The 26,639-nt window shown below is 44.4% G+C and overlaps 1 protein-coding gene across 3 annotated transcripts in view; it reads right to left on the reverse strand.

The window, feature by feature from the left end:
• Positions 1 to 463: 463 nt before the first annotated feature.
• The window catches only part of LY86 (lymphocyte antigen 86), a 61,525-nt gene continuing 35,349 nt past the window's right edge, over positions 464 to 26,639 (reverse strand). The window contains exons 3-7 of one of the 3 annotated variants that reach the window (XR_007152484.1): positions 26,342 to 26,470; positions 13,337 to 13,401; positions 9,380 to 9,471; positions 5,317 to 5,369; positions 799 to 841 (exon numbers count right to left, since the gene is read on the reverse strand). Coding sequence is in view for 2 of the 3 variants with exons in the window: in XM_047860602.1 (XP_047716558.1) it covers positions 634 to 841; positions 5,317 to 5,369; positions 13,337 to 13,401; positions 26,342 to 26,470 (455 nt within the window). In the remaining variant the exon portion in view is untranslated. Of the gene's footprint in view, positions 842 to 5,316; positions 5,370 to 9,379; positions 9,472 to 13,336; positions 13,402 to 26,341; positions 26,471 to 26,639 lie in introns of all 3 variants that reach the window. The other 2 variants (XM_047860602.1, XM_047860603.1) reach the window with 2 other exon arrangements.

Below are 26,639 nucleotides of genomic sequence, written 5' to 3' on the forward strand. Positions count from 1 at the left end.
ATGACTTTTTAATATTTCAAGGGACCGCACACTTGACGAGGCAGGGACAGTGTCTGTTTTGCTCCCTAGAGAATCCTAAGTGCTGAGCACAGGGCCTGGTACTTAAGTGTTCAGTAGTTACACATGGAGAATGAATGAATGCATTACTGAGAGCCATGGTGTGCTGAGGCCAGGGGTAGCCAAGGCTTTTGGGGTGAAGATGTAATGAGGTTTGGTAGGTGGGACTTTGATGTCACTCTGTAGGGTTTCATCGGCTCCTTGGCCCTTGCGGCCAAAGGGCCTGGGACTTGCCTGGGAGAAGGAGGAGGAGAAAGGGCATATTTTCCCAATATCCTCAGGATGTCAGCTTCCTGAATCTCAGAACTACTTACGCTGCGCCAGCACCTGGCACCCTGTCTGGAGGAAATTACATTGTAACTCAAGTATGGCACTAAGATCCTTTGAACAGACCATCAGGAGCGACTGTGGGCCAGATTTCTTTATTCTGGGTAACTGAAGAAGTGCTCCCGAGGAGCTGAGAAGCAGGAGAGCCTGGCCGTTTGGAGGAGGGTGGACCCACGGGCTGGCGACCATCAGGAGGCTCCTTTAGAGGCACGTACACCTGTGGAGTCTGGGGACGTCTGGCCCCCGGGGCTAAAATCTGCACCTGCACCTCTGGTGAGCCTCTCTGTCGTCGACTGGTGTTTCTTCCAGAGCAGGTTCAGTGTGGGCAGCCTGCAGTTCCCACGAGACAGAGCGTGCTCCGCGTCTTAGCTTCTCAGGAGCAAATGACCGTAGCATTGGCGCAGGCCACGGTGGAGCGCTTCTCATTATACAGTTCCAGCAAGACCTGGTATTCTCCCTGGAAGGGACACAGGGAAAGCACGACGTGTGTGACTCCCAGAGCAATCAGTCAATCATTCGACAGGTAGTCACTGAGCACCCTCTACATGCAGGCAGTGTGTTAGACGCTGGGGATGAAGTAGAACCAAGGAAACCGAACTCACGTTGTGGAGCTTATGGGCCTCACCAGGACAGGCAGACAATGCATGAGATACTTCACTGTGCATGCATTGTGTGTGCTGATGCCACAGAGAGAATGCAGGTGGGGAAGGGGATGGACAGCAGGGCCGGGCCAGGCCAGGTGGGGCTGGGCTTGTGCCGTTGGCACAACTGCCGTTGGCAGTTTTAAGTAGGGTGGTCAAGGCAGGCCTTGCTGCAAAGGTGACCTTTGGGCAAAGACCTGAAGTAGATGGGGAGCTGCTTTGAGGGCTGGGCCCCACATTCGAGAAACTGCGAGGAAGCCCAAGGGGCTGTAGGGAGACAGAACCACAGGAAGTGGGGGAAGGACATGAATCGGGGATGGCCTCACAGGTCATGGTGGGGAGACACTGGCTTCCACTTGGAAAGGGTCGCAGGTCATGAGAGCCTCCTCCCCAGAGGAGTGGCCTGATCATGTATACATGTTAAGAAGATCCTTCCGGCTGCCCTCTGAGAAAAGACTGTAGGGACAGAGAGTATAAGCAGTTAAGACCAGGTAGGAGACCACTTGGGCCTGTAGTGGATGGGGGAGGTGAGAAGAGAGATTGGATTCTGCATAGATTTTGAAAGAAGAGCTCATATGATTTACTGAGGAAACCCATGTGGGTGGCAGAGAAAGAGAGGAGCTGTGGGTGATTCTGAAGACTCTGGCCTGAGCAATTGGAAGATCCAGGGAAGACAGAGAAGACCTCCAGGCACAAGATTCACCCGCACGAAATCACAGTGCTCTATCAGAAAAAGTACTACCACCTTTTAGGGTTCCTTTCTGGCAACGACACTCCACAGAGGACTCCCTTCGTCTGTGGTTAGCAGCTGGGCTATATATGGAATCGCAGAAAAACCCATGTGTTTGCTCAGCGGCTAAGCCCCGCCCCAAGCCCCCAGAGGCCACACGGTGGTGGCAGGTCTGCAGACTCACCCATCTGGAGAAGAGACACTCTGGGTGGCACGACTTAGTGGGAAGCAGGGCAAAGGGCCCAAGAGGGAAGGATCTCAAGAAATTCCTGGCACATCTTTGAAGTGCCTGTCATCCAGAGAAGGAAAGGGGTTTAATCTGTAGAAGCCAGAGGGAAGGAAGAAATCAGAACACTGGATGGAGTTTGCATGAGAGGTAGTTTTTGTTAGAAAAGAACAACTTTTGGGGCGCCTGGGTAGCTCATTCAGTTAAACGTCTGACTTCGGCTCAGTTCATGATATCAGGGTTCGTGAGTTCCAGCTCCAAGTTAGGCTGTCAGAGCACAGCCTGCTTCAGATGCTCTTGTCTCCTTCTGTCTCTGCCCCTCCCCCGCTCATTCTCTCTCTCTCTCTCTCTCTCTCAAAAATAAATAAACATTAAAAAAATAAAAAGAAAAGAAAAGAAAAAAAGAAAAGAAAAGAAAAGAAAAGAAAAGAAAAGAAAAGAAAACAACTCTCTAGCAATGAGCAAAGGTCCAGGAGCAAGCGGGTTCCCCAACAATGAAAAGTGCGTTGGGCAGAGCCAGGCTGTGCACTGGATGGTGGCTGAGGGGGGACGGCTGCTTACGGCACCATTCAGCTGGAGGATCCTGCAACAGCGACAGCGGGGCTCCCTGAGGCTGATCACCCAAACAGGAGCAGCTGTGATTTCAGAAGCAGTTTAGGAATTTCACCAAAGCAATGTAAAAGTTAGAGAATTAATTCTGAATAAAGAGCAATGGGAACCTGCATCTGTTTGTGCCACCATCATTGCCATCATTCCTGTCCACTTTTCTTTTAGAGTCCCTGTGCCTTCAGGTACACACCCTACATAATTATTGAAAACCAAATGAATTTTTCATTATTGCTTTATAGGCCTAAGAAAAGATGTATTTGCAGGAAGGTTCTAGATGATGAATTACTGCTTACATTACATACGTGCATACATACCTCCAGGATATGCATACTCTGGTTTAGGAGTAAGGGTATTTAGGTAACTGTGCTCATCCTCAGGCAGGTGGAGGGACATGCTAGGAGGACAGGAGGGGCAGAGTAGGGAGGGACAAGGGACAGAGAGCAGCAGCCTCTGTGCTGTTGAGGAGAGCACTAAATTTGCGAGTCAGGAATTTATAGTTATATCCTTAGCACTTATGCAAATTATACCATCCCTGTAAGCTGTCCACGTACTTTGGAACCCCAAAAGGCCTCTAAATTCTAATTCAGAAAACAGCAGTCCTGGGGATGCAGGGTTCCAGGCAGGACCTCAGTCTGGGCCAAGGGACTGGCTGTGTTGAAAAGCAAATAATACCAAGACACTGCAGATTGACTGCTGAGTGGAAAAGTTTTCAGCTGAACAGGGATAGAATTAGCACAGAGGCCCATCTCTGGGGGATTTGGTGGGAGGAGGGGATCCGGGGCAGGTCTTTTAAAACCAGAAGGCTTCACACTGTCTCTGTCCCATATTAGGAAGCAAAGTCTCTGAGCCTTGCTGGCTGGCTGGCTGCCAAGGAAGCCTGGGCTGGCTGCAGCTGGTCCCCCGCCAGTGTGGGAGCTCATGTTGAGATTAAGGCCTCCAGCTGCCTCTGCTGCATACGTGACAGGTTGCATGTGTCCCACTTGGGTGATGTCCCCTGTTGATTCTGGCCAGGTGTCAGCAGGCTGGGGCACAGTCAGGGCTGGCCAGGCTTCTGCTTCCTAGGCCCCAAAGATGAGGAAGAGGTGGGAGGACCAGCCAAAGAGGACCAGTAGATGCTTAAGCAGCCATGCCCATGGCCAGGACACCTGAGCCTGGCTTTGTCCTCACACCGGGTGACATGCCTGAGCACCGCTTATTGGTTGAGGAATGCAGATCCTGAGCTCACCCAAGTGTCCTAGGGGAATGCAGTAAAGCTTTTTTACATCTCTGCCAGATTTTTCTTTCAAAAGGATTCTGTGTCTCTAGGAAGTTCTTTTCCCCTCCTCCAGGTCATAGCAACTCCGAGGGGAGCTGCTTTTTTTTTTTTTTTAAAGTCAATAATGCAGGGCACCTGGATGGCTCAGTTGATTACGCGTCCCAGTCTTGATTTCGGCTCACGTTTCGTGAGTTCAAGCCCCGCATCGGGTTTTGTGCTGACAATGCAGAGCCTGCTTGGGATTCTGTCTCTCCCTCTCTCTCTGCCCCTCCCCTGCTCACGCTCTTTCTCTCAAAATAAATAAATAAATTGAAATAATATAAAATTAAAAAGCCAGTAATGCCAGATGAAAATCTATTGTTTGCAAATTTTAAGCCAATTGCCAGGGGAAGGGGGAAGGGAGGGGTTCAGGAGGAAATCGGGGAAGAAAAAAGAATTCAAGTAACAAAGACTTAAAGAAAAAACTAACTGGGAGAATTTTGGTTCCACATCCTAGAAGTGAAGAGAGTTTGCAAGACTCTAATATTTCAATGAAAGGCCAGCAGAGAAGACTCTGGAGAACCCCAGAGGGGAAGGTGAAGCCGCAAACTTCCCATCTGTGGGAGCAACAGCTAGAGAATGTTCTAGAGACAGTACGGCTTGCACCTTAGGAACCCAGAGCCTGGGACAGAAAGGAAACACACACAAGATAAATGAAAAGTTAAACAGATTCTTTACGCAGAAGGAAACCCTTTCCCAGAGCCATAGATGGGTTTTGGGATCTGGAAAGCAGAGAGGTTAAAGTTGAAACAAACAAACAAACAAACAAACAAACAAAAAAAGAAAGTTATTACAACCTTGTGATTCCTTTTATGATGTCCCATAAGATTCTCTCAGGAGTAGCATATTGAAAATGTATTGCTCATGTCAGAGCTGCTTGAGTTCAGCCATTTAAGAAGGTCACATTATTTTGCGGAAAGGAATTTGTGGAAAACTGGACCCTTAGCTGTGAGCCCTGCCGGTGAATGCTCAGGGCGGGGGCATTTTATTCACCTGGTGACAGCCCACTAATAATAGTGTAAGGCTGGTACCTGGGGGCCTTTACCCTTCACGCTTGTGTGTGTGTGTGTGTGTGTCTTCCTCTCTCTGAACAGCCAGTCTCACAGACAGCTCACGCCCCAGCAGCTCTAGCCCATGCAGTACCCTCAGATACCAACCATCCTGCAGGACAGGATGAGGGCCTCCCTCTCCGTGGGAGCTGTCTGCCCAGGGGATCCCAGAGGGTCCAACAGACATAAAATGTTATAATGAAAAAGGTAAAACCAGTGTGTTAAGCGTTTGTGAGTACCCATCATGAGGTATCAGCTTTACTGAAGAACGGTTTTCTTGGTAGGGGTCAGTGGAAAATGTTTAAACTGTTGAAGTTTAAGCTCAAGAAACTGCTCGATACAATAATTAAGTAACAGAACAGAGTAGAAAACCAAAACCTTACCTCGAGAATTTCAAATCCAGGATTATTGATGGGGCCAGCATAATAAATCTGCTCTGAAACATATACAAAACAGACAAATATTACTCAGTCATATTAAACAAAAATGATTTGCTCCTATTATCTGTGCTCGCTATTCAATAGGGATCTAAGATTGGGAAAGAAGGTCTCTGTTCACACAGTTGCTCATATTCTAGGGAGAACATCGACAACATGTAAATAACTAAACAAGGCAGTGTCTGGATTGTTGAAAGTGCTAGAAGGAGACATGTAGGTGGTGTAAGAGAGGCAGATGGTGAGATGGTTAGGAGGCCAGGCTGGAGCTGGGCTGCTTGGGGTTAAATCCTGAGACCACCTGTGATAACTGTTTCATCTTGGACAGTCATTATCTCTTTGGGCTCAGTTTCCTTGTTTTCAGAATGGGTATAATAATGATAATAACAGTGTCCACTTCCCTGAGCTCTGAGGAATCAAAGGATTAATCAATATAAAGCTCTAATACCGGTGTCTGGAAAGCACTCAATAAGTAATTTGTTAAAATAACAAACTAGGAGACGCCAAGTTTGGTTGGATGGCTGGTTATCTCTAAGGAGATGATATTTGAGCTAAGCCCTGGGGGAAGGGAATGAGACAACATTCAGTAGCTCTGATGCAATAATGGAGAGGGTAGATGGTTGGGTAGTTTTACCGAGCAAGAATGGTAAGGAGAGAAAGTCAACACTGTTGGGAATAGATTGGGGAAAGCTTATAATAACAGACCATGGAATCTAAGGAAGGTAGGGAAGAAAATGGAGGTGGAGGTGGGGGTTGATAGTAGAAACAGTGGTAGAGTTGGTTGAATGGAGTTTCCATCATGGCTGTCAAGGTCCTAGAATGGGTGAGCTGGAAGGACATGGTGAAGGCAGATGACAGAAGGCTTCACAATGAGATTTCAGAAGTGGTGCATTTTCTGATGATGACAACACACAGCATTGACGTGGGAGTCAGAGGTTGAGGTGGAATGATGGAAACGGTAGTTGGAAAATGGTAGTGGAGGTGAATCAGCTGAGACATTATGGTGGTGATGGGCTGTGACTGCCTCCTCTGTGACTCCCCAGCCCCATGCACTTAACACATTATAAACGGTGCCTGACAGCACAGGCTCTGGGGTCATATTGTCTGTGCTGGGTTTGAATTTTGTCTTTTCTTATTACTAATTGGCCAAGTCACCTAATCTTTCTGGGCCTCAGTGTCCTCATCAGGAAACATGGGCAGGTTATAATAATATTCACCTCAGAGTTGTTGTGAGAATCAAATGAGTTAATACAAGTAAAACTCTTTTAATAGCATCTGGTGCATGGGGAGCAGTCAGTAAGTATTTGCCATTAATATACTCACTCACCAATCCACTCTACAGGGCATCTGCCCAATACAGGCCAGGCACTGTGCCAGGTGCTAGATACAACAGGAGACAAGAATATTATGTGAAACATTTGAATCATTGGCCACCCAGAATTGTAATCATTTGTTTACAGCCTGTTTCCTGCAGTAGCCTGTGCCTTCTTATTTGCATAGCTCCCAGTGCATTGCAGAATCTAACACACAGCAGGGTGCAATATAGGGTTGTTGTAGAGGTTGTTGAATGAGCAGATACAGAGCCAGGACATGGGTTTGTCAAGCAACTTCATTCTTGCTCCTGCTATTGTAATCCTCTCCCTGCTGGAAGGCTCTGGACCTGGGCTGTTTACACGAGAGACTGGATTAGGGAATGAGCCAGCAGAGCAGCCAATATGGTGGTGAGGGTGGAGGGATGGTAGAGGAGAATGGAGGAGAAAAAAAATGCTTATTAGTTTATTGATGGCGTTATGTGTTTTTTAAATATATTCTTTAAAAGTTTACTTATTTATTTTGAGAGAGAGAGAGAATGTGTGGGGGATGGGAGAGAGAAAGGGGGACAGAGGATCTGAAACTGGCTCAGTGCTGACAGCAGAGAACCCCATGCAGGGTTTGAACTCATGAACCATGAGATCATGATAGAAGTCAAAGTCAGACACCTAACTGACTGAGCCACCCAGGTGACCCTTATTGATGGCATTAGGTATTCAGCTCTTTTAATGGCACAGTGACTTCTGTCTCACATATCCCCTGGTGCCTAACCACTGCTCAGTAAATATTTAGAGACAGAACAAAATCTCCATGAAATGAGGTTTTGGGTCAAGGGCAGCATGGTTGGTGTGTGAACAGCTGCCCACACAGAATAATATCAGGGGCATGAGGGTAATCCTTTTTGAAAAAGGCCTCTCCGGGGCGCCTGGGTGGCACAGTCGGTTAAGCGTCCGACTTCAGCCAGGTCACGATCTCGCGGTCCGTGAGTTCGAGCCCCGCGTCGGGCTCTGGGCTGATGGCTCAGAGCCTGGAGCCTGTTTCCGATTCTGTGTCTCCCTCTCTCTCTGCCCCTCCCCCGTTTATGCTCTGTCTCTCTCTGTCCCAAAAATAAATAAACGTTGAAAAAAAAAATTAAAGAAAAAGGCCTCTCCAGGCAATCTGAACCTCAACTTCTACCAGGAGACTCATTCTTTGCATAGACTTTGGCTTCTGTTAAATGCTCGTGCCCCCAACACATCCATCCTTCCTTCCCTTGGTCAATTTCTTGTACCTCACAAGGAGAACGCACAAACATGGTGGTTGCCAGATGGACAGCCTTCCTATTTCATTGCACTAAATGAAGTGATCCATTTATTTTTGAAAGGAAACTGATATTTGGTTGTGGATATAAGCAAAACTTTAATTGGAAACTACTTTTCCGTACAAGATGATTTTGGAAATAGAGATATTGAACTTCTGGATCTTATCCTTGAGAATCTTCCGGTGCAACTGAGAAACATACAATGACTAGCTACACTGAATGTTAACTGTGTGAGGAGTGAGTGGTATATGTGGGTGGTGTATCTCACAAGTGCAGAGAGCTCAGAGGGGGCTGCCTAGGATTGGATTGTAGTGCTGGCATACTGTACAACCTGAGGGCGTACCATTCACATTATAATTTATGTGAGTGGTGCCCCCTGGAGTTGTGCAATGCAGTGGCCCAACTACCAGTACACTGTTCCTTTTTAGGAAATTCTCTCTTCCCCAGGGGATGTTATTTTACCCAAGCCAGAATAATCTGAGCAAGAAGACAATGAGACCCAGGACCAATCTATTCTGTCAAAAGATGGTTGATTTCGACTCACTGGTATCTAGAGCTATTCACTGTCTGCCTGGGGTTGCAGCCTTCTTACTGCGTCTGTGACTCCTAGATAGCCTTTCAGAAAATCCCTTTGCTTTTGTTGTCTGCTTTTGTTTCTGCTACCCACAATTCAAGGACTGGGAATGCTGTGGGCATGAACCAGTCAAAATCATTCATGCTGGCCATCAAGGTATGGGAATGCAGTGCAGCCCAGGAGCAGAGCCCAAGAATGGAGAGAGGGAGTGTGCCTGTTTGTGTCTGGTCTGGTTGGGTTCCCCTGGAAACATTTTACCCCTGCTTTGTGCTTCTACTGATTGTTCTAAGGTGGCATAGTGCAAATTACTTGACCTTGGAAGCAGACAGACCTGGATTTAGGACCCAGCTCTCCCATTCCTCAGCTGAACATCCATTCTGGAACTCAATTTCTTCACTTGCAAGATAGAAATGGGACTGACTCTCCTGCAGGGCATTGAGAGGACCAGAGAACTTGTGTATAAACTTGATGAGAAGAGTGGGGTTCCCAGTAAGGGCAGAATCACTAGTTATTATTGTTGTTACTGTTATTAGTTGTATTATTATTCACTGGATGTGAAGAAGGGTGACGTAATGAAAACTCACTTGGATGCTGAGGAACACACCAGGCCTAGGTTTTGGAACCTTTGGCAGAGCTAACAACCAGTAAATTCTGTGGGTGCCTTTGTTTTAAAGAAATGCATGAGGACAACTCTTTGAAGACTAACATTAGAATGACATCTAACATTCTATTATGCTCATTTAATGCTCCAAGATTTGTGAATTTATGTTTCAAATAAAGGGGTTCTTTACTGGGCCAAGGGGGTTTTCATTAAATCTGTCTCTTACACTTTACGGTTTCAGTTGGAGCTTTTTGGGGTGTCCATGAAGTTCCGGAGCATGGCTGCAGGTAGCTCATGAAACTGTCTTCTTTTTTTAACCTAATGAAACAACACCTAAAATTAAATTCTCGCCCCTTCCATTCTCAGATCCTCCCTGATTCTGAGATTCCTTTAATTAACATTCTCACACTCCCGTTCTATAAAAAGAGCCCCAGTATATCTGTACCCACTCCTTCCTTTCCTCCATTTGAAATCTTTATCAGTTTTTAGTGTGCTGTGGATTAAAGAAATCCACCTCCCCGGTTCTGAGCCCATGAAGTCATTTCTGCGAATTGGCTTTGTTTTTGACCCAAATCTTTGTGTGGTTGGCACAGAGTGTCTTTTTCAGAAAGGAAATTGATTTTTAAATTGTGGAAATAAAAGGTCCCAAAGGGTTTTGGATCAGATGGACAAGGGGCTCAGGGCTGCCTCCCACTCTATAGTCTTTTGTCCTCAGCCACCAGTGCGGGTGCTGGCCTGGAAGTGCTCCTTGCAGGCGTGGGTTCTGTGGGAGGAGTCCTCCCCGTTTCCTGGCCCTTGCTAGTGCCTTCTTGCAATTGCCTCCAGTCTTCCAAATTTATTACAAAAATGTCATCAATATTTCAGCATTATTAGGGTGCTCGACAGTGTAAAACTGCTTAGAGTTATAATTTGTGATAAGTCGGTCCATTAGTATATTCTGAGAAAGACTTAAAAAATGATCATTTATTTATTTGCTCAGCTTTGAGCCTTTTCTCACCTGCCTGGCCCAGTCGGGGGAATCTTTGGGGGGTTGTGTTGAACTAGGAGGGCACACCCCTCACCCTGTCCTCCAGGAGTGGGAGCACCTCAGGACCTGGGAAGGCCCCATACAAGGGCTCCTGTGGGCAGTGGTCCCACAGTGAAGAGAACATTCCAACCAGACCAAAAGCCTCGTCTCAGGAGCGAGAGGGAGCGAGTGTATTACTTCATTTTGGTGAGCTCTAAATATATTGTTCTTTCCTCTCTCTGCCTCTGGGCATTTCTTTAAAGAGGCCCAAGTCTGTAGGTGGCACAGGCCCAGGCACCAGTCCTCATCTCTTCCCTGGTTTTAGCTCTGCTTTTTTCAGTCTCTGACCTTGCAGGGTGTGGAACGTGTTTCTTGGTCCCACAGGGCACCAGCTGCTGGTTAGGGCATTCATTTAAATCGATAATGAACTTGCCTGCGTGGGGACCTGGAACAGGGTCCCCTGCCTCCAGGTTGAGTGTGGCTGCAGATAGACTCCCTGAGGGCCTGAAAGCCTGGAGATTTCATCCAGGTTTCAAAGGATGGATTCCAGACAGTTTGGGCAGATAGCCCCAGGCTAGGCCCAGGCCCAGGCCCAATTTTTATTTACTGTCATCATCATTATCATTATTATTATTAATTAATTTATTTAGTGTGTGTGTGTGTGTGTGTGTGTGTGTGGTGGTACTTTGTCAGCTTCTTCATCTCCTGGGCCATTTCACCTATTAGTCTCTAGAGCCTCTGCAGTTCTTATGTCCCTCCTGAGGGCTTGCCACCAGGTAAGCATGCCTGTATCACCTCACAAGTGATCTCAGTCTCTGAGTACAGTTGCACAGGCAGCCCTGGCCGAGGGGGTAGGTGATTGGAAGCAGAAACACAGCTCCTGCCCCACGGGGCCAGACTGTGCAGGCTGGGGCTGGGCTGGGCCCCACCTGCAGATACTTCTGGTGTCCCAGCCACATCCCCTAGCCAGTTTTGAAATCATGGCAGCCTTGGTGGCATCAGCCATGCCTCTGACATTATCCCAGGTCAAGAGCTCATACCTCTCTACACTTTCTCACTGCACAGCAGCCCATGTAGGACAACCAGGAAGTGCAGGGACATTATCCTCTGCAGGCCTTCAACCCACAAGGACTGGAATCTGGGGATGTATTCCACAGCCTCCTGACTTTCAGAGGGGCAATTCTGAGACGCACACTGCGGTTCCCGAAGGATCCCAGTGGGAGTGAGCCCCAGTTCTCACACTGGAAATCAGCTTCCCATTTATCCCTTCCTGGCTTTTTCTCCTCTCTGGCATAACTACTCACCCCCAAGTCCTTGTCTCTGACTTTGCGGGGGGACCCCAAACTAGGAACGCTTCCTGGCAGAAGGTGAACCTTTTATTGAGGCCCCATAAAAGCTAGTCCTAGAAAGCTGGCTGCTGATATATTTGGGTCTGAGTCTAATGTTGGAGCCACCCAGCCTAGGAACAATGTGAACACCCTGAAAGCTGCTTTCTGACTGGCTTCTACGCCAAAGAGCAGGAAGAAGAATGAATGCCTTGGTTGTCCCTGAGACGGCTCAGAGCCTCGTGCTTTGGAGAGGACGGGAGTTGGGAGAAAGGGACAAGGAGGTGAAGACCTCCCTGGGTGTGTGGAGGTGAGGGAGCCGACAAGCTCAGGGAAGAGGGAGCAGAGAAGGAGAGGGAGAGGTGCAAAGCTAGCCTCTCGGCTTCTGGTTTCTTCATTCAGTCACAGGGACACTTCCTGTCGCTGAGCAATGGAGCATTGTAATAAACAAAGTGTCTTCCATTCACTGATTCGAACTTTTGGGATTCCCTGGCATATCACATGACCCTTTTATTGGGAGAATTTTTTCTGTTGCTACTAGGAGCTCAGTAGTTAGAACATGTTCAATTTTATTTCCAAACATATCTTGAGATGTCCAGCATGTCATTTGGCCCCTTTGGCCCATTATTGTCACTCTGTCTGAGACCCCATAAAGCTCTGGGCATCATAACTGTGTTTTTTTTTTTTTTTTCAGAATTAACAGCTGTACGTTGGAGCTCATAAGTATCTGATTAGAGTTTGGATTACTACATCTTAGCTTTGCTTATGCTACTTTGATATCTTTACCTGTTCCTTCAAATGGGCTTATGAGAACTTCCTTTTGGCCTTTTCCACTAGAGAAACTTAATATTACTTACAACTTAAAAACATTCACTGTGTACTTGCAATGGATCACTTATAAAACTATGAAGTGAGAAGCCTTCCAAGGTTTACTTATTCATGGTCCTGTGATTTACACTTCTCTGGTGATTCAGAGATGTGCCTGTTGTTATCCCTATTCTTTTTTTTTTCCTAATAGCACACTGGCTTCCTCTTAATAATACATTTTTATAAATGTCTCATTGCCATCTTATCTTCTTCCTCTGCCAGAATGATTCCAGCAAATGGGTCATGGAATTGACTTCTAGCCAAATAGCTTCTGTTGTGAGTAGGGTCCAATGACAGGTGGGGGCTTTATGGGGTCTTGGATAGGGTGACAATAATGGCCCAACAAGGCAAACCTTTTCTTAGCAATGATATGGTCCCCTAACAGAAAAACTCGTTATCTCTCCTCAGGTAAATCAGTGACTGTATCATCTGTGAAGTCTCCAAACTGTTTGACTTCTGTGAGGGTATTTTCATTGAAAACATATGGAGTTTGAGTTTTCCTTGGATTATACACAATTATTTGGCTTTTTTTAAAAAATAAGAAGTAAGGTTTTCTTTTAAATGTTTATTTATTTTTGAGAGAGAGAGAGAGAGAGAGAGAGAGAGAGAGAGAGAGAGAATGAGCAGGGGAGGGGCAGAGAGAGAGAGGGAGGCAGAGGATCCAAAGTAGGCTCTGTGCTGACAGCAGTGAGCCCAGGGCAGGGCTCCAACTCACAAACCGTGAGATCATAACCTGAGCCAAGCCGGACACTCAACCACCTGAGCCTCCCAGGCACCCCAATTATTTGACCTTTTCACATGGTATGCAGAGGTCAGACAGGATGGATTGGTTTTCCACTTGGGAGTTGTGCAGGCTAGGAGTGCCTACTCTCAAGATGTCCCTATCCTAATCCCCAGAATATGTATGTTACCTTCCAGGGCAAAAGGGACTTTCTAGATGCAATTACATTAGGGATTTTGAAATGGGGAGATTAACCTGGATTACCTGGATGAGTTCAGTGAGATCACAAGGATGGATAAATGCCAAGGAATGCCAGCATCCTCTAGAAACTGAAAAAGTCAAGGAAATGAATTCTCCCCTAAAGCCTCCAGAAGAAACATGGCCCTACTGACACTTTGAGTTTAGGCTTCTGACATCCAGTAGTGTAAGAGAATAAATTTGTGTTGTAAGTTACTAAATTTGTGGTCATTTGTTACAGTAGTAGGAAACTTACACAGTGGTCTTGGATAAAGAAAAGAGGCTCCAGGTGATCAACTTGAGAAGGGGTCAAGAGTGATGGCTTGTTTGGATTTGGGTCCCCGACAAAGGGCCCTTCAGAACCATGACACCAGCATAACCCAAGATTTCAGCAAAAGAGAAGGTACTTGGTTGGGCTTACGTCTTGGGCTAGAGAGTGAAATTTCCAACACAAATTCACACACTTGAATTCAGGATAGACTGTTAAAAAAAATTAAAGCAATGTAGAAACTACTAGATCAGTGATGTCTAATGATGTTCTGCAAAGACGGGAATGTTCTACATATGCATCATCAAATATGGTGGTCTCTAGCTAAATGTGGCTAGTGTGACTGATGACCTGAATTTTTAATTTAATTTAAATGTAAATGATTTAAATACAGACATGTGACAAGTGGTGATCATATTGGATAGCTTTAGGTCAGCACCGTCTAATAGAAATATAACGTGAGCCACATACATAATTCAAAATTTTCTAGTAGCCACATTTGACAAAAAGGAAAAAGAAGCAAATGAAACTAATTTAGTAATGTATATATATTTTAACCCACATCTTAAACATGTAATTTCAATATGTAACCAATATAAAAAGTATTAATGAGATATTTAGAATTCCTTTTTTCATACTTTTTTTTTTTTTTTTTACACAGTCTTCAAATTTAGTGTGTATTCCACACATAAAACACATCTCATTCCAGGGGTGCTTTGGTGGCTCAGTTGATTAAGTGTCCGACTTTAGCTCAGGTCATGACCTCATGGTTCGTGGGTTCAAGCCCCACATTGGGCTCTGTGCTGACAGCTCAGAGCCTGAAGCCTCCTTCAGATTCTGTGTCTCCCTCTCTGTCTGCCACTCCCCTGCTCATTCTCTGTCTCTTTGTCTCTCAAAAATAAACAAAAGTTAAAAACAAAGCCCACATCTCACTCTGGACTGGCCACATTTCTGGTGTTCAATAGCCACATGTGGCTAGTGGCTACTGCAGCAAACAATGCCAATATTAAGTCACTGATGAGGAATTGGGGCCCAAAAGGTGAAATGATTTGCTTCCAAGTTTATTTCTCCTGTAAGACCTTTTGGTCTTGGCTGCTCAGCTTCCCTCCAAGAGATACATAACTTCTGACAATCAGAAAGGAAAGAAAGTTTAAGTTTTTGTCCCTACCAACTTATTTCTGAATTCCTGCAGATAAATACTTAATGTAACTCTCAAAATATAGCCTGTGAATTGGCGGGCTGATTGGATTTCCAGAAATGGAAATGAAGAAGACGGTGCTGGGGAGAAAGAGAAGAAATTGAATTGATCTCCAGGAACCTGGGGCAGACTCAGGAAACAGCAGTGTGATGGGAAATAATGAAATAGACATTACAGAGGGTGGCCTCTCTCAGACCGGGGGTCTCTGGGGTCCACACAGATTGGAGCTCTCAGGATGTTTGCTAATATGCAAATACCAGCCACCCATGGGATCAGAGTTTTGGAGCAGTCCGGGGAGCTGGGAGAAGGCCTTCTTAATTGGGTTCTTAAATGATTATTACATGAAAGTGTGGGAGTCATTGAGCCAGGTTTATGCAAAATCTACAACAGGCTGAGAATTTGTAAAGGAGCTTGTATTGCCTTAGAAAATTAAAAATGCTTTGGTTCTGGGTCATCATTAGTCTAAATATGCTGGGCTCAACTAAAGGGAAAATGTGATGTCACAGGAGAGTTTCAAAACATTCTTGGCTCTTACAAATGGGCTTGAATTTGTGGATAGAGGGAAATCTCCCAGGCCTATGGGATTCCTTAATAGGCCGTAGGTTTCCTTTCTTTTCTTTTTTCTTTTTTCTTTTTTCTTTTCTTCTTTTCTTCTTTTCTTTTCTTTTCTTTTCTTTTCTCTTCTTCTTCTTCTTCTTCTTCTCCTCCTTCATGAAAAAGTCCTCTTTTGCTTGGTTTTTGCTGGTGCCCTCTCCAGGGTGATCATTGTTTCCACTTTGGTTTTTGCGGTGTTAAGAGGGGGGTTTTTTGCTATCACAGTAGCACACATCAGCTTCTGCAGACTCCCCACCAGTCTGCAGCAGTGGTGGCTGCCCAGCAAATCCACAGCTGCTTGAAGGGTGCAGACGAGGAATACAACATGAAGAGAAGAAAGGCCAAAGGCTGAGGAGATGATGCTCCAAATGTCCAGTTCCATGAGAAATGCAAATGGGTCTGTCTCCCCAGGGGCACACAGGGGCCATGGAGACTCGGCTCTGTCAGCCACCAGAGAATACACAGCTCAGTCATGTTCTTGCCACCTCAGAGAGAAAGGCTCTTAAACTTCAAACCCTTGAAAGCTGTACTGCCTCTGCCTACCTTGCTAAAACGCAGACTTCCATTCTGAGATGGATGACCTCAGGGGCCCAGAGCCCTGGCTTGAGAAACCCCTAATCAGCTGCATGAAGTAACTTCCATTTATCACTCCAAACTCTGTTCTAAGGGCTTTGTGTGGATCACCCCATCTTATCCTTGTAAGAATCCCATGAGGTGTCTAGTATTTTCCTTATTGTACACATGAGCAGAGTGAGGCTCTGAGAGGTTGCGTAATTTGCCTGAAGTTGTATACAGGCAAATGGCAGTGGTGGTCCAACTCCGTGCAGGTTTAGCTTCAAACTCTGGGCTTATCCCTATCTAGGCTAGTGGTTCTCAAAGTGTAGTCCCTGGACCAGCATCAGCAGCCTCCCCTGGGGACTTGTAAGAAATGCAAATGTTAAACCTCCTCTCTAGATTTACTGAGTCGAAAATGGGGGTGGGCATGTCCAATAATCTGTGGTTGAAAAGTCCTCCAGGTGATGTGATGTATATGTTAGCTTGAGGACCACTGTCCTGGGATATGCCCCCCTGCCCCCCTCCAAGCTGGCTCTGCAGTGAGATAAGGTAGGCAGCAGTAAATTCCTGGAGAATAATACCAGGTTTGGTAGTGTGCTCCTGCAGCGAAAGAATGACAGTAGGGACGGCAATGACAGGCTCCCCACCTGGTACTGTCCCTGGTGGCCAAGAAGTATCACCCCTCCATGGGTCTATTGATTTATCCAAGTGAAGTGGAACCAAGACACATGAGTTCCCATCTAAGCCACTTTGTCATCGAGGGAAAGAGGACAAAAATCTGGGATCGTGAGAGTTTGAGAAGGAGGTACAGGGACAGCAGAGCAGAAAGCCTGAAGCAGGTGGCCTAAAATGACCCACATATCAGGGGTAAGCAAATAGGTGGGACAGATGACCTAGAGAAGACATATCTTAAAAGTGAAGCCTCAGATAAAATTGCTTGTTCCCCTTCTCTTATAGCAGAAATCAATGACCGTGCTCCTGGGGCTCACATTCATTAATCCATGTGCAGTGAACCCCAAATGCTTGAGAAGTGAGGCTCACGGTAGGGGTGCCTGGTTGGGAGCATGCTTTATAGAGATTGTCGGGACCATTGGTGTAGATTAACCATGGAAGTACTTGCCTGGAAGGAGTTTTTGCATCTTCTGCTACAGCAATGCAAGGCATAAGGCATTTTGCAGAAAGATTTGTGGGACTTTTTCCAAATCTAGGCAATTTCTGAATTTCCTCCATTTCATAGACCTGTGAAAAGGCACACATAGAGGGCTAGGGCAACAGAAATCTGATGGATGGAATCAGAATTGCTGATCTAGATAGAACTGTTCAGACCGAGTTTTGCATTGTTACAGACAGTGAGATTGAGAAGATTCTGTAATTAATATTAATGATGCTCGGAGGATGGCCAAGTGCACTCATTTGGCATAAACCAGGACAGATGAAAGACACCCCAACTAACCAAAAGGAAGGAGGACAGGTAGCCGACTTAAGCATCCCCTATGCTTCTGGTTTTGTCTTATTCGTACATGTAAAATCAGGGACTATTATAACAGAATCCCTTAGCTGCTGTCAGAGATAATATCTACCTTGTGGGAAATGTCATGTCAGACTTTATATACAGTACTCAGGGGACCTACTCTGTGTTTATTGAAATTCATCTAATTACAATGCATTCTTCACTTTGGACAAACACTTAAAGCAGGAACCTTCAGATTTACACAAAAGATAAACCAGGGAGCAATTATTTCCTTGACTGAAGGGTTCTTCAGCTTATAAAAGGTGTCCCTGTAATATTTATTTTAATTACAAGCTTTCCAAATGCATTTGAAATTAATCCCACAACTACTTTTTTTTATCTGTCTCTCACATATTGCATGAAGTATATCAATATCTGTTGTATTTCTTTTTTTTAAATATAACTTATTGTCAAATTGGTTAACATACAGTGTGTAAAGTGTGCTCTTGGTTTTTGGGGTAGATTCCTTGTTGTATGTATTTATTTAATAGATTTGCTTTTCCTGGAAGGTGCTAGCCTCCACATAGAGAGACGAGTGCACTGTGCAGATCTTCTGAAGACTGTTGAGTTCTGCCCCTCTCTGGGATTCTGACATGCATGTGACATCAAGTCCTCTCAGCTTTTCATTGTGTTTCAGCCATGCCAATCACAGCTGCCAAGGTCTACTTCCCCTTGACCTAAGGTGTCCTACTTTATAATCATATATACCCGGTATACACACATGAGTGTGTGCACACACACATGTTGTTATTTAACTTCTTCAAGCTTTTATTTATTTATTTATTTATTTATTTATTTATCTATCTACCTATCTATCTATCTTGAGAGAGAGGGAGAGAGCAAGCAAGGGAGGGGCAGAGTGAGAGAGGTAGAGAGAGAATCCTAAGCAGGCTCCTCGCTGTCAGAGCAGAGCCTGACATGGGGCCCAATATCACGAACCGTGAGATCATGACCTGAGCCAAAACTGACTGGGCCACCCAGGTGCCCCAAACCTCTATCTTAATTTCAGTTGGTTTTGGCAAGAGCTTGGGTGCAACTGATATTCACAAGTTAATCCATGAAACAATAAACAAATTAGTTTTGAAGGCCAATTAGTACTTAGCGCTGTGAAACCAATACCCTTAACCTGGGTTGACCCACCCTGACCAGAACTCATAGAAGTTTGGCCAGAGTCAAGTCTGACAATTGATGTGTCTTTGTCATCAAGAATGAAAACCCTGTGTTCATTCTATTTACTTTATGGTCTTAATATAAGTTTTTGTCAAAGCTCCAGGTTCATTATCAGTTGAGAATCTTGTTTCTACATAGCCCTGCACACTATATTCTGGACAGCCAAAACACAAGCCACTCTGTTCCTTTGAGTATCCCCACCTCACATTCTGTTTGGGTGGAGTGTGTCCTGCAGTGGATCCTTCCTACTTCCCAGATTGGTATCTCAGTTTCATGTTCAACAGTAAGTCCTACAATAAGTTTTATTCTCTTCTTTTCATTTTATGCTCATCTTCCTGAGACAGGATATTCCAGGGAAGTTGCTGAACAAAGTGAACCCCAGTTTGTTGAGAATGGATATCAAAGTATGTTGACCTCATGATAAATCAGAAGGGTATGAAAGGGACTGAGATGAGCTCAACTCATTTCCAAGCTAGACAAAGCTGTGGGGTCTCATTCATGGTGGAGATCAGTGCTGACAAATCCAAATTTTGTAAAAATTTTATACATGAGACCATTGTGGGATAGTCTTGTTGGGGCCTTGGGGACAAACCATACCTCTGTGGGTAGATGTCATGTTTCCAGGAAAGAAGTGGACATTTCCACCACCACTCATTCTGGAAAGAAGTCAAGTCAGGGGCATAGAATGAGAACTTTAGAGACTGACTTTAGACCAACACAGGAAAAAACAAAACAAAACAAAACAAAGACACAAGAAGAGACTTCTTCATTTACTCCACAGGAAGTCCTGGGATCCTGAGCAGGTGGCAGAGTGTTAGGTCAATTGCCCCCAGCTTCTGGTGAGCTGATTTGAGTCGGGATCCTTACTAGGTTTATTCCTGTGGGAAACCCTAGCCTGGGTAAACCAGCCATGGGTCCCTCAAGCTGCTCCACCCCTGCCTCGAGGTCCCTCAGGTAGAGGAGGAGGCAGAGAGACATGTCATTGCCATGTTTATTGCTTTCCAATGTGCCAGACATGTTCTTTTTTTTAATATGCACTATTACCTGAAAAAGAATTATGGTTACTCCCATTGCATAGATGAAGTAACTGAGAACCAGAGAGATCAAATGATTCTCCAGAAAGAAGTGGCTTCTATCCCCAACCTATAAATGGCAGCTGTGGAGAGAGGAGGAGATTATCAGTCCTACTCTATGACTTTTCTTTCCTCCTTTCCTTCCTTCCATTCTTCTTTCCTTCTTTCATCTCTTTTTTTGTTTTAAAGATTTTATTTTTAAGTAATCTTTATACCCAATGTGGGGCTTGAGGTCACAACCCCAAGATAAAGAGTTACATGCTCCATTGACTGAGCCAGCCAGGTGCTCCTTTGGCTTTTTAAACAGTTCTCTTTCTTCCCTGCCATTGGCCTCTCTCATTTGTCTTCCTGTTATGCCCCTTTCTTTGCCCCAAATCTAATTTGTTGGCACTGGAAAAGCATAGTTTAAAGCAAAGTTGTTACATTTTCCAAAGTAACATAATCTTAATTTATCCTGAACCTTAGGTGAGTGTTCACCACAGTGAAAGCCAGAGAATACCTGTGCTCGGCAATTCTGGCTAAGAGCCTTGAATCCTTATTTTCCTTACAGCTGTCATTCTCAAGACTTAGCATGCAAAAGAACCATCTAGAGCAGGACTGGCAAGCTATAGTCTGTGGGCCAAATACCCCTAATGGCCTGTTTTTCAGCAGACATGAGCTAGGATTGTTTTTATATTTTTAAATGATAGAAAAAAAATCAAAAGAAGAATAATATTTAACAACACAGGAAAGTTACATGAAATTTACATTTCAGTGTCCATAAATAAAGTTTTATTGGCACACAGCCATGTCCATTCATTTCCATATTGTCTATACTTTTATCCTGCAGAGGCCAGACGAACATATAGCCTGCAAAACCTAAAATATTACCCTTTACAGAAAGGGTAATTACTACCTCACCCTTGACAGAAAAACTTTGCTGACCTGTGACCCAAAGGGATTTTTAAAATACAGAGTGCTAAGCCCTGACCCTGGAGTTTCTAATTCAATAAGTCTGGGTGGGGCCAAAAATGTGTGTTTCTGATAATTTCCTACATGATGCTGATGTTTCTGGTCTAGGGACCACACTTTGGGAACCACCACCGTATATAATGACTGGTTATGCCCAAAATGATTATTTGATTCCTATAATTTTGTTGTGCCTTTTAAATCTTGTTTCCAATTCTAGTGGAGGGCTGAAATGAGTCATACTTCTCTAGCAGAGTTTTCTTGATGTTCAAAGAGACTATGTAGCAGACAGGTTTAGAGCGAGTCCCTGGAGCCCAGCTTCTTGGAGAGAAGCCCAGCTCTACCACTTTCTGGCTTTGTGACCTTGGGTAAGTTTCTTAACCTCTCTGGGACTCAGTTTCCTTTTCTCTTAACATGAGGATAATAACAATAATAGCTTCTATACCTCACAAGGTTGATACAAACAGTAAATTGGTTAATATACATAACACATCTGCAAAGGTCCCTGGCATGTATTAAATGCTGTGATAATGCCAGATGTTATGGAGTCATCCCTGCCTGGGCCTAAGGTAGTACTCCTCAACCTTGGTAGAGTGTTGAAACCACCTGCTTTGGGTTGTACGTCTAGAGATTCTGATTTAACTAGTCTGTGGTGTGGGGTGGTGGGATCTTCAACATTGTAAAGGTAAATTAAAATGGAGCACTGCCCAATAAAAATATAATGGCAGTTGCATGTGTAATTTTACATTTTTTAGTGGTCATGTTTAAGAAGGTGAAATTAATTTTAATAATGTCAATAACAATGTTTTATTTTTGATAAATAATAAATAAAATAGTAATTATATATTTTACTTAACATAGTATGTCTCAAATATTATTATTTCAACACATAACCAATATCACAATGATTGAGGTATTTCACTTTCTTTGTTTTCGTATTATGTCTTTGAAATTAAGTGTGTACTTTACATTTATAGCACATCTCAATTAGCCTGGCTACATTTCCGTGGCTGGGTAGCCACGGCTTGTGGCTTGTGGCCACTGCATAGAACAGCATGGGTGTAGCTAATGTACAACCAAGATTGAGATCCACTGGGGTAAGGGCCCTTGCGGACCAGCCCAAAGCCATGGAGCTTCTTCTGACATTACTGTTCTTAACTTGAGTATAAAGGAAGTTTACTGCAGCTTCTCTCTCTATGGTTAGTAATCAGGTGTGGCCATTAGGACATTCGATTTAATCCAAGTTTAGTCTTAAAAACTGATGTCAATTTGAAAGCAGCAAGATCAAGTAAAGCAAATGAATCTACATGACCTGATGCCACCAGAGGCGAGAAAGACACTATGGGAACATTAACAGAGGACAAAGTAAAACAGTGATCTGTTTTGGTTCCTTCTCAATGAACCCATAGCTGGGTAAAGGGGGAAGGGGTGTTGAGTATCCCAGAAAAAAAATACGAAGCAGATATTAAGCAATCCCTTGACATTCTATGCTACATTTTGACTCAGAACTTTCTGACTCTAAATATCACTGAATATTAAGTAGGTCAAGATGCTTTTCGAAAAGAGGAAGAGGAAGAAGAAGAGAATTCACCCTCTCTGTTCTTTCCTACAGTGCTCAACTAACCTTCAAAAAGAATAACCTTGTAAATTTATTGTAAAAGCAAAAGAGATTTCCAAAAAGATAAGAACAAAGATCTGTAGTTCTACCACTTAGAGATAACCACTATTAGCACCCAAGTGTGTACTATTTCAGAGCTTTTTGGTGCATCCACTTACACATATTTTAATAAAAACAGTGTCCAAGAGTTAGCACTCTTTTATAGCAAGAGTCTTTGTCACTTAACAACATTTTTATATTTTCAAGTAATTTAATAATCTCCTGCAACAGCATATTGAACCTGTGTTTGGCTGGACAATGATCTACTTAATCAATCCCCTATAACTGTATATATAGGCTGTTTCCCTCAAACTGCTAATCACACCACAAATGCTAATGCCAAAAGAAGAACATCCCTTGGTATTTACTTATTTATTTATTTATTGTAAATGTTTATTTATATTTGAGAGAAAAAGCATGCACAAGTAGGGGAGGGACAGAGAAAGAGAGAGAGACAGAATCAGAAGCACACTCCAGGCTCTGAGCTGTTTCCAGGTGCATAGCCTGTTGTGGGGCTCGAACCCATGAACCGTGAGATCATGACCTGAGCTGAAGTCTGATACCACCCGAAGACTGAGCCACCCAGGCACCCGTCCCTTGGTCTTTAAATCTGACAACCTCTTGCCTTAGAGCTAGCTGGGCAAGATGCAGAAGAAAAGGACACACTGTTTTATCCACATGGTCTCACTAAGCCTAACACATTAAGAAACATTTTTTTTTCAGTTTATTTATTTTTTGCAAGAAAGGAAGGGTGTGGGGAGGGCAGAGAGAGAGGGAGAGAGAGAATCCTAAGCAGGCTCTAGCACTGTCAGTGCAGAGCCCGATGTGGGTCTCAAACTCACCAACTGAGCCAACATCAAGAGTTGTACACTTAACCGACTGAGCCACCCAAGTGCCCCAAAATCCCAAGCAGGCTCTGCACTATTAGCATGGAGCCTGATGTCGGGCTCGAACTCAGGAACTGCAAGATCATGACCTGAGCTAAAGTCAGACACTTAACCAACTGAGCCACCCAGGCACCCCTCCCCCATTTTGTAGTTTTTCTGGCTCAGAGAACAGCCAGCAGGGTGCAGGCTGCAGAGTAATGCATAGTAATGCCGTGGAAATAATGACATCAAACAAATGATACTGAACACCATTGTGCCACCTTCAGCAGACACCAAGTTTTCTCACTGCTCTGCTCAGAAGGACCTGCAAACCCCAGAGGGACTCTGCTGCCTCTTAATATGTCAACAGCAGCTTGTGCTTGGATTTGAATTGGCTTCTCTCTGGTCTTAGAATTAATCACTTCTTTCAATAGAATCATTCCTGCAATAGGTTTGTGGGTGGGTTGGAAAAAAAAAGTAATAACCCAAGAAGCCTCAAAATTTAAGGTGTTAGTTTTTCTGGCTTATATAATTTGCATAATTATTTGTTCATGCCGCATTTGTATATCACTTCTCTGATTGCTTTATACGATGTGAAATTTCCTGGCAATTCCCCAAATGCCAGCTTCTCAGACTGAGTATGCAGGTTTCAGCCCATGGCAATAAAGCAAATAAATGACTGCAGGACTGCCCGGCATTCAGATAAGGTAAACACCAGCCTTTTGAGCTCTTACACTGAATTGGACACCTCAGTTTGGGAGAACAATATCTTTTCTATTTTATTAATTCTATTAAAACTATTCATAGGAGGAAAAACAAGGTTTTGTTAAACTTGGAGGATCAAGATAATTCACCCTTTGCTAGGATATGGTGCACCTGTATCTTTGTGGCACATATAAGCATTATTAGAGAGTCACTTTTAAGGGGAGCTGGTAAACTTACATTCAATCTGTCATATAAAAATTCAATAAAACAAGTATTTATCGCATCTTTATTCTGTGCCAGGCTCTCTTTGCCAAATCTCCAGAGAGAGGAGCAAGAAATATTCCTGCCTTCAAGGAGTTCATGGTTTAAGGAGGGAGATACACACACACATGCTATGGGATACGATTCTAGCTGAGGTAAGTAGAGTGTGATGCTCCAGGAACATCCAGAGGGAGTAATTCATCTGGCTGGGTCTAGCCTGCCTCTCCAGCCCCATCAGACCTTCTATTTGAGAAAAGACTACCCTGGCTGCAGTAGGGAGGAGGGAAACCAGGTAGGACACCATTTCCATCATTCAGGAGGGAGTGAGGGAAACTTGGTTCAGGGAATAGAAGGAAGTACGAGTGAAGGTTGGCACAGTATGTGCTCTTTCTTACTAAGCTCATAGTGCTTCCGAGTGTACTTGTTTCCACATGTGGGTTCAAGAACACTTATTTTGGGGAAAAATTGGGAAGATAAGCAAAAGACAGGCAATAAAATTGTAGATGCTGCCTATGGAAAAGGTTAAATAGGTATCAGCTAGTGAAGAAGAAGTACACGAATGCATCCGATCAATCAGAAATATTTCCAGCAAGTTCAGAGAGGAAAGCTGACTGGCCAGTCTATGGTAAGTTAGCCAGGAGGGGAAAAAAAAAATGTCCCCATTTAAAATAAAGTCAGATCACTGGCCAGAATGAGTTCTTAAATAATGATTTTAAATAAACTCCTGGCCAAAAGGCACAATTCCTTGTTTCTTCTTTTGTTTATTCACTAAGATTATGGGTCTCAGAGCCAGCTCACCTGGATTTGAGCCATGGCTCTCACACTGTCTCTGTGACTTGGCACAAGTTGCCGAAACTCTCTGTGCATTGGCATATTAATAGTACTAAAGTTGTGCTCAAAAGGTTGGGGTAGTAAGTACATGTCTTACTGGATGTGAAGCTCCTAGAACAGTGCCCAGCACAGAATGCTTAACTGATGTGGGCTCCTTCTATCTGCACGCACGCTGTACTGAGCACTCCCATTGTAGCAGGTGCATTTGAAGTCCTGGCCTTAGAGACTAAGACGCTCCTACTCCAACCTCAAGAAGCCCATAGTCTATTGGGGATGATAAGTGGGAATAAATGAGGCCAATAAAGTGGCCATAAATAGGCCAATATGGCAAGTGCTACAATAGGAGTAAGCACCCCATACTTTGGAGAACAGAGAGGAGGATGATGAGGGAAGGCTGAGCTGAGGCCTGTCACCTACTCGTCACAGCAAAGCCCACTGGGCTTCAGTGGGCCTACACTCCCTTTAATCCCCTGTTTCCTTTTCCTGCACAAACTTCCTCTGTCAGCACCCTTTACTGTGGGAAGGGGACCCCAGTTTCTCCTAGATCCTTTGTTTAGAGAGCATAATTGGGTGATCTCACCCTGCCCTATCTGAATGAGGAAATAAATAAATAAGCGGATGCTTCTGGCATAAGGGGTTAGGTGTGCGCTCCCCCTTGGGACTGGGAAGGAGGAGGAGAGTGGTTCTGGAGAGGACACTCACAGATCAGACCTAAGTTTTAGTTAAATAAACAGAGGCATCTCAAGGCCTTGGTGAAGATGCTGGGTGAGGACAAGGCGCAGAGCGAGGTGAGGACAGGCTGGAGTAGAGTTTTTGTGTTCCTTAGGTACATATGGCATGGGGGTAGGCGGCTAGTGAATTGAAAAAGGAAGGAGGGGATGATGTAATGGTTTTATGCTTTGTACTTTAAGCCTAGCTACCGAATAGCCCTATCAGTCAATGACTCGAGTGGGCAAGACCACAATAAAATAGTGACATTTAGAAAGCTTCATTTTTTTTTTCTTTTTCTCGGAGTCCATTGACCTATTGAGTAGACCCTGTTTACTGGGAGATCACTGAGCAGAAACCTGGAGATACTTTTAATCTCAGTGGATTTGGCAAAGCTACTGGCTCTTTCTGTTGCCAGCCCTTTTTTGATAAGGTGCCACCGCTAACAGCAACACTTTTCTGTTTGTAAAGTGCCTCAGAAGCATGTTGCATTTGATTTTCACATACACTGTATATGGTAGGTCCTGTGAAATGGGCTTTAGGGCTGTTTTCATATAACACATGCTGTTAAGCAAGGTTAAGCTGGTCCAAAGGTGAGGGGTGGACCCAGGGCTCCAGCCTCAACTGGAAGCCATTGTTCATCCCTCTCTAGACCCCAAGCAAGCAGTCGGCAAGTCACACGGCTTACCCCCTTTCCTTCTCCCGCAGAAGGAAAACTTCGGTAGGTCCTCTTCACAGATGGGATAGGAGAAATTCAAAATGGACGATCCTTTAGTGAAGAGAGCTATGTCAAGAAACAGCTCTTTGATGTCCTCTCCTTAAAGGTAAGAGAAGACCAGCTTTATTGTTAGTGTGGGTTTTGCTGTGTATCAAAGCATTCAACGTTTATAGAAGCATGAGCAGAAGGGCCTTTATTTCCAGAAGTCTGCTCTGTATGGGGAAAGTTTCCTTCCCTCCTTCCATTTTTCCTTCCTTCCTTCCTAACT

This window comes from Prionailurus viverrinus, chromosome B2 (genome assembly GCF_022837055.1).
Source record: "Prionailurus viverrinus isolate Anna chromosome B2, UM_Priviv_1.0, whole genome shotgun sequence".
In the NCBI taxonomy this organism is placed as follows: Eukaryota; Metazoa; Chordata; class Mammalia; order Carnivora; family Felidae; genus Prionailurus; species Prionailurus viverrinus.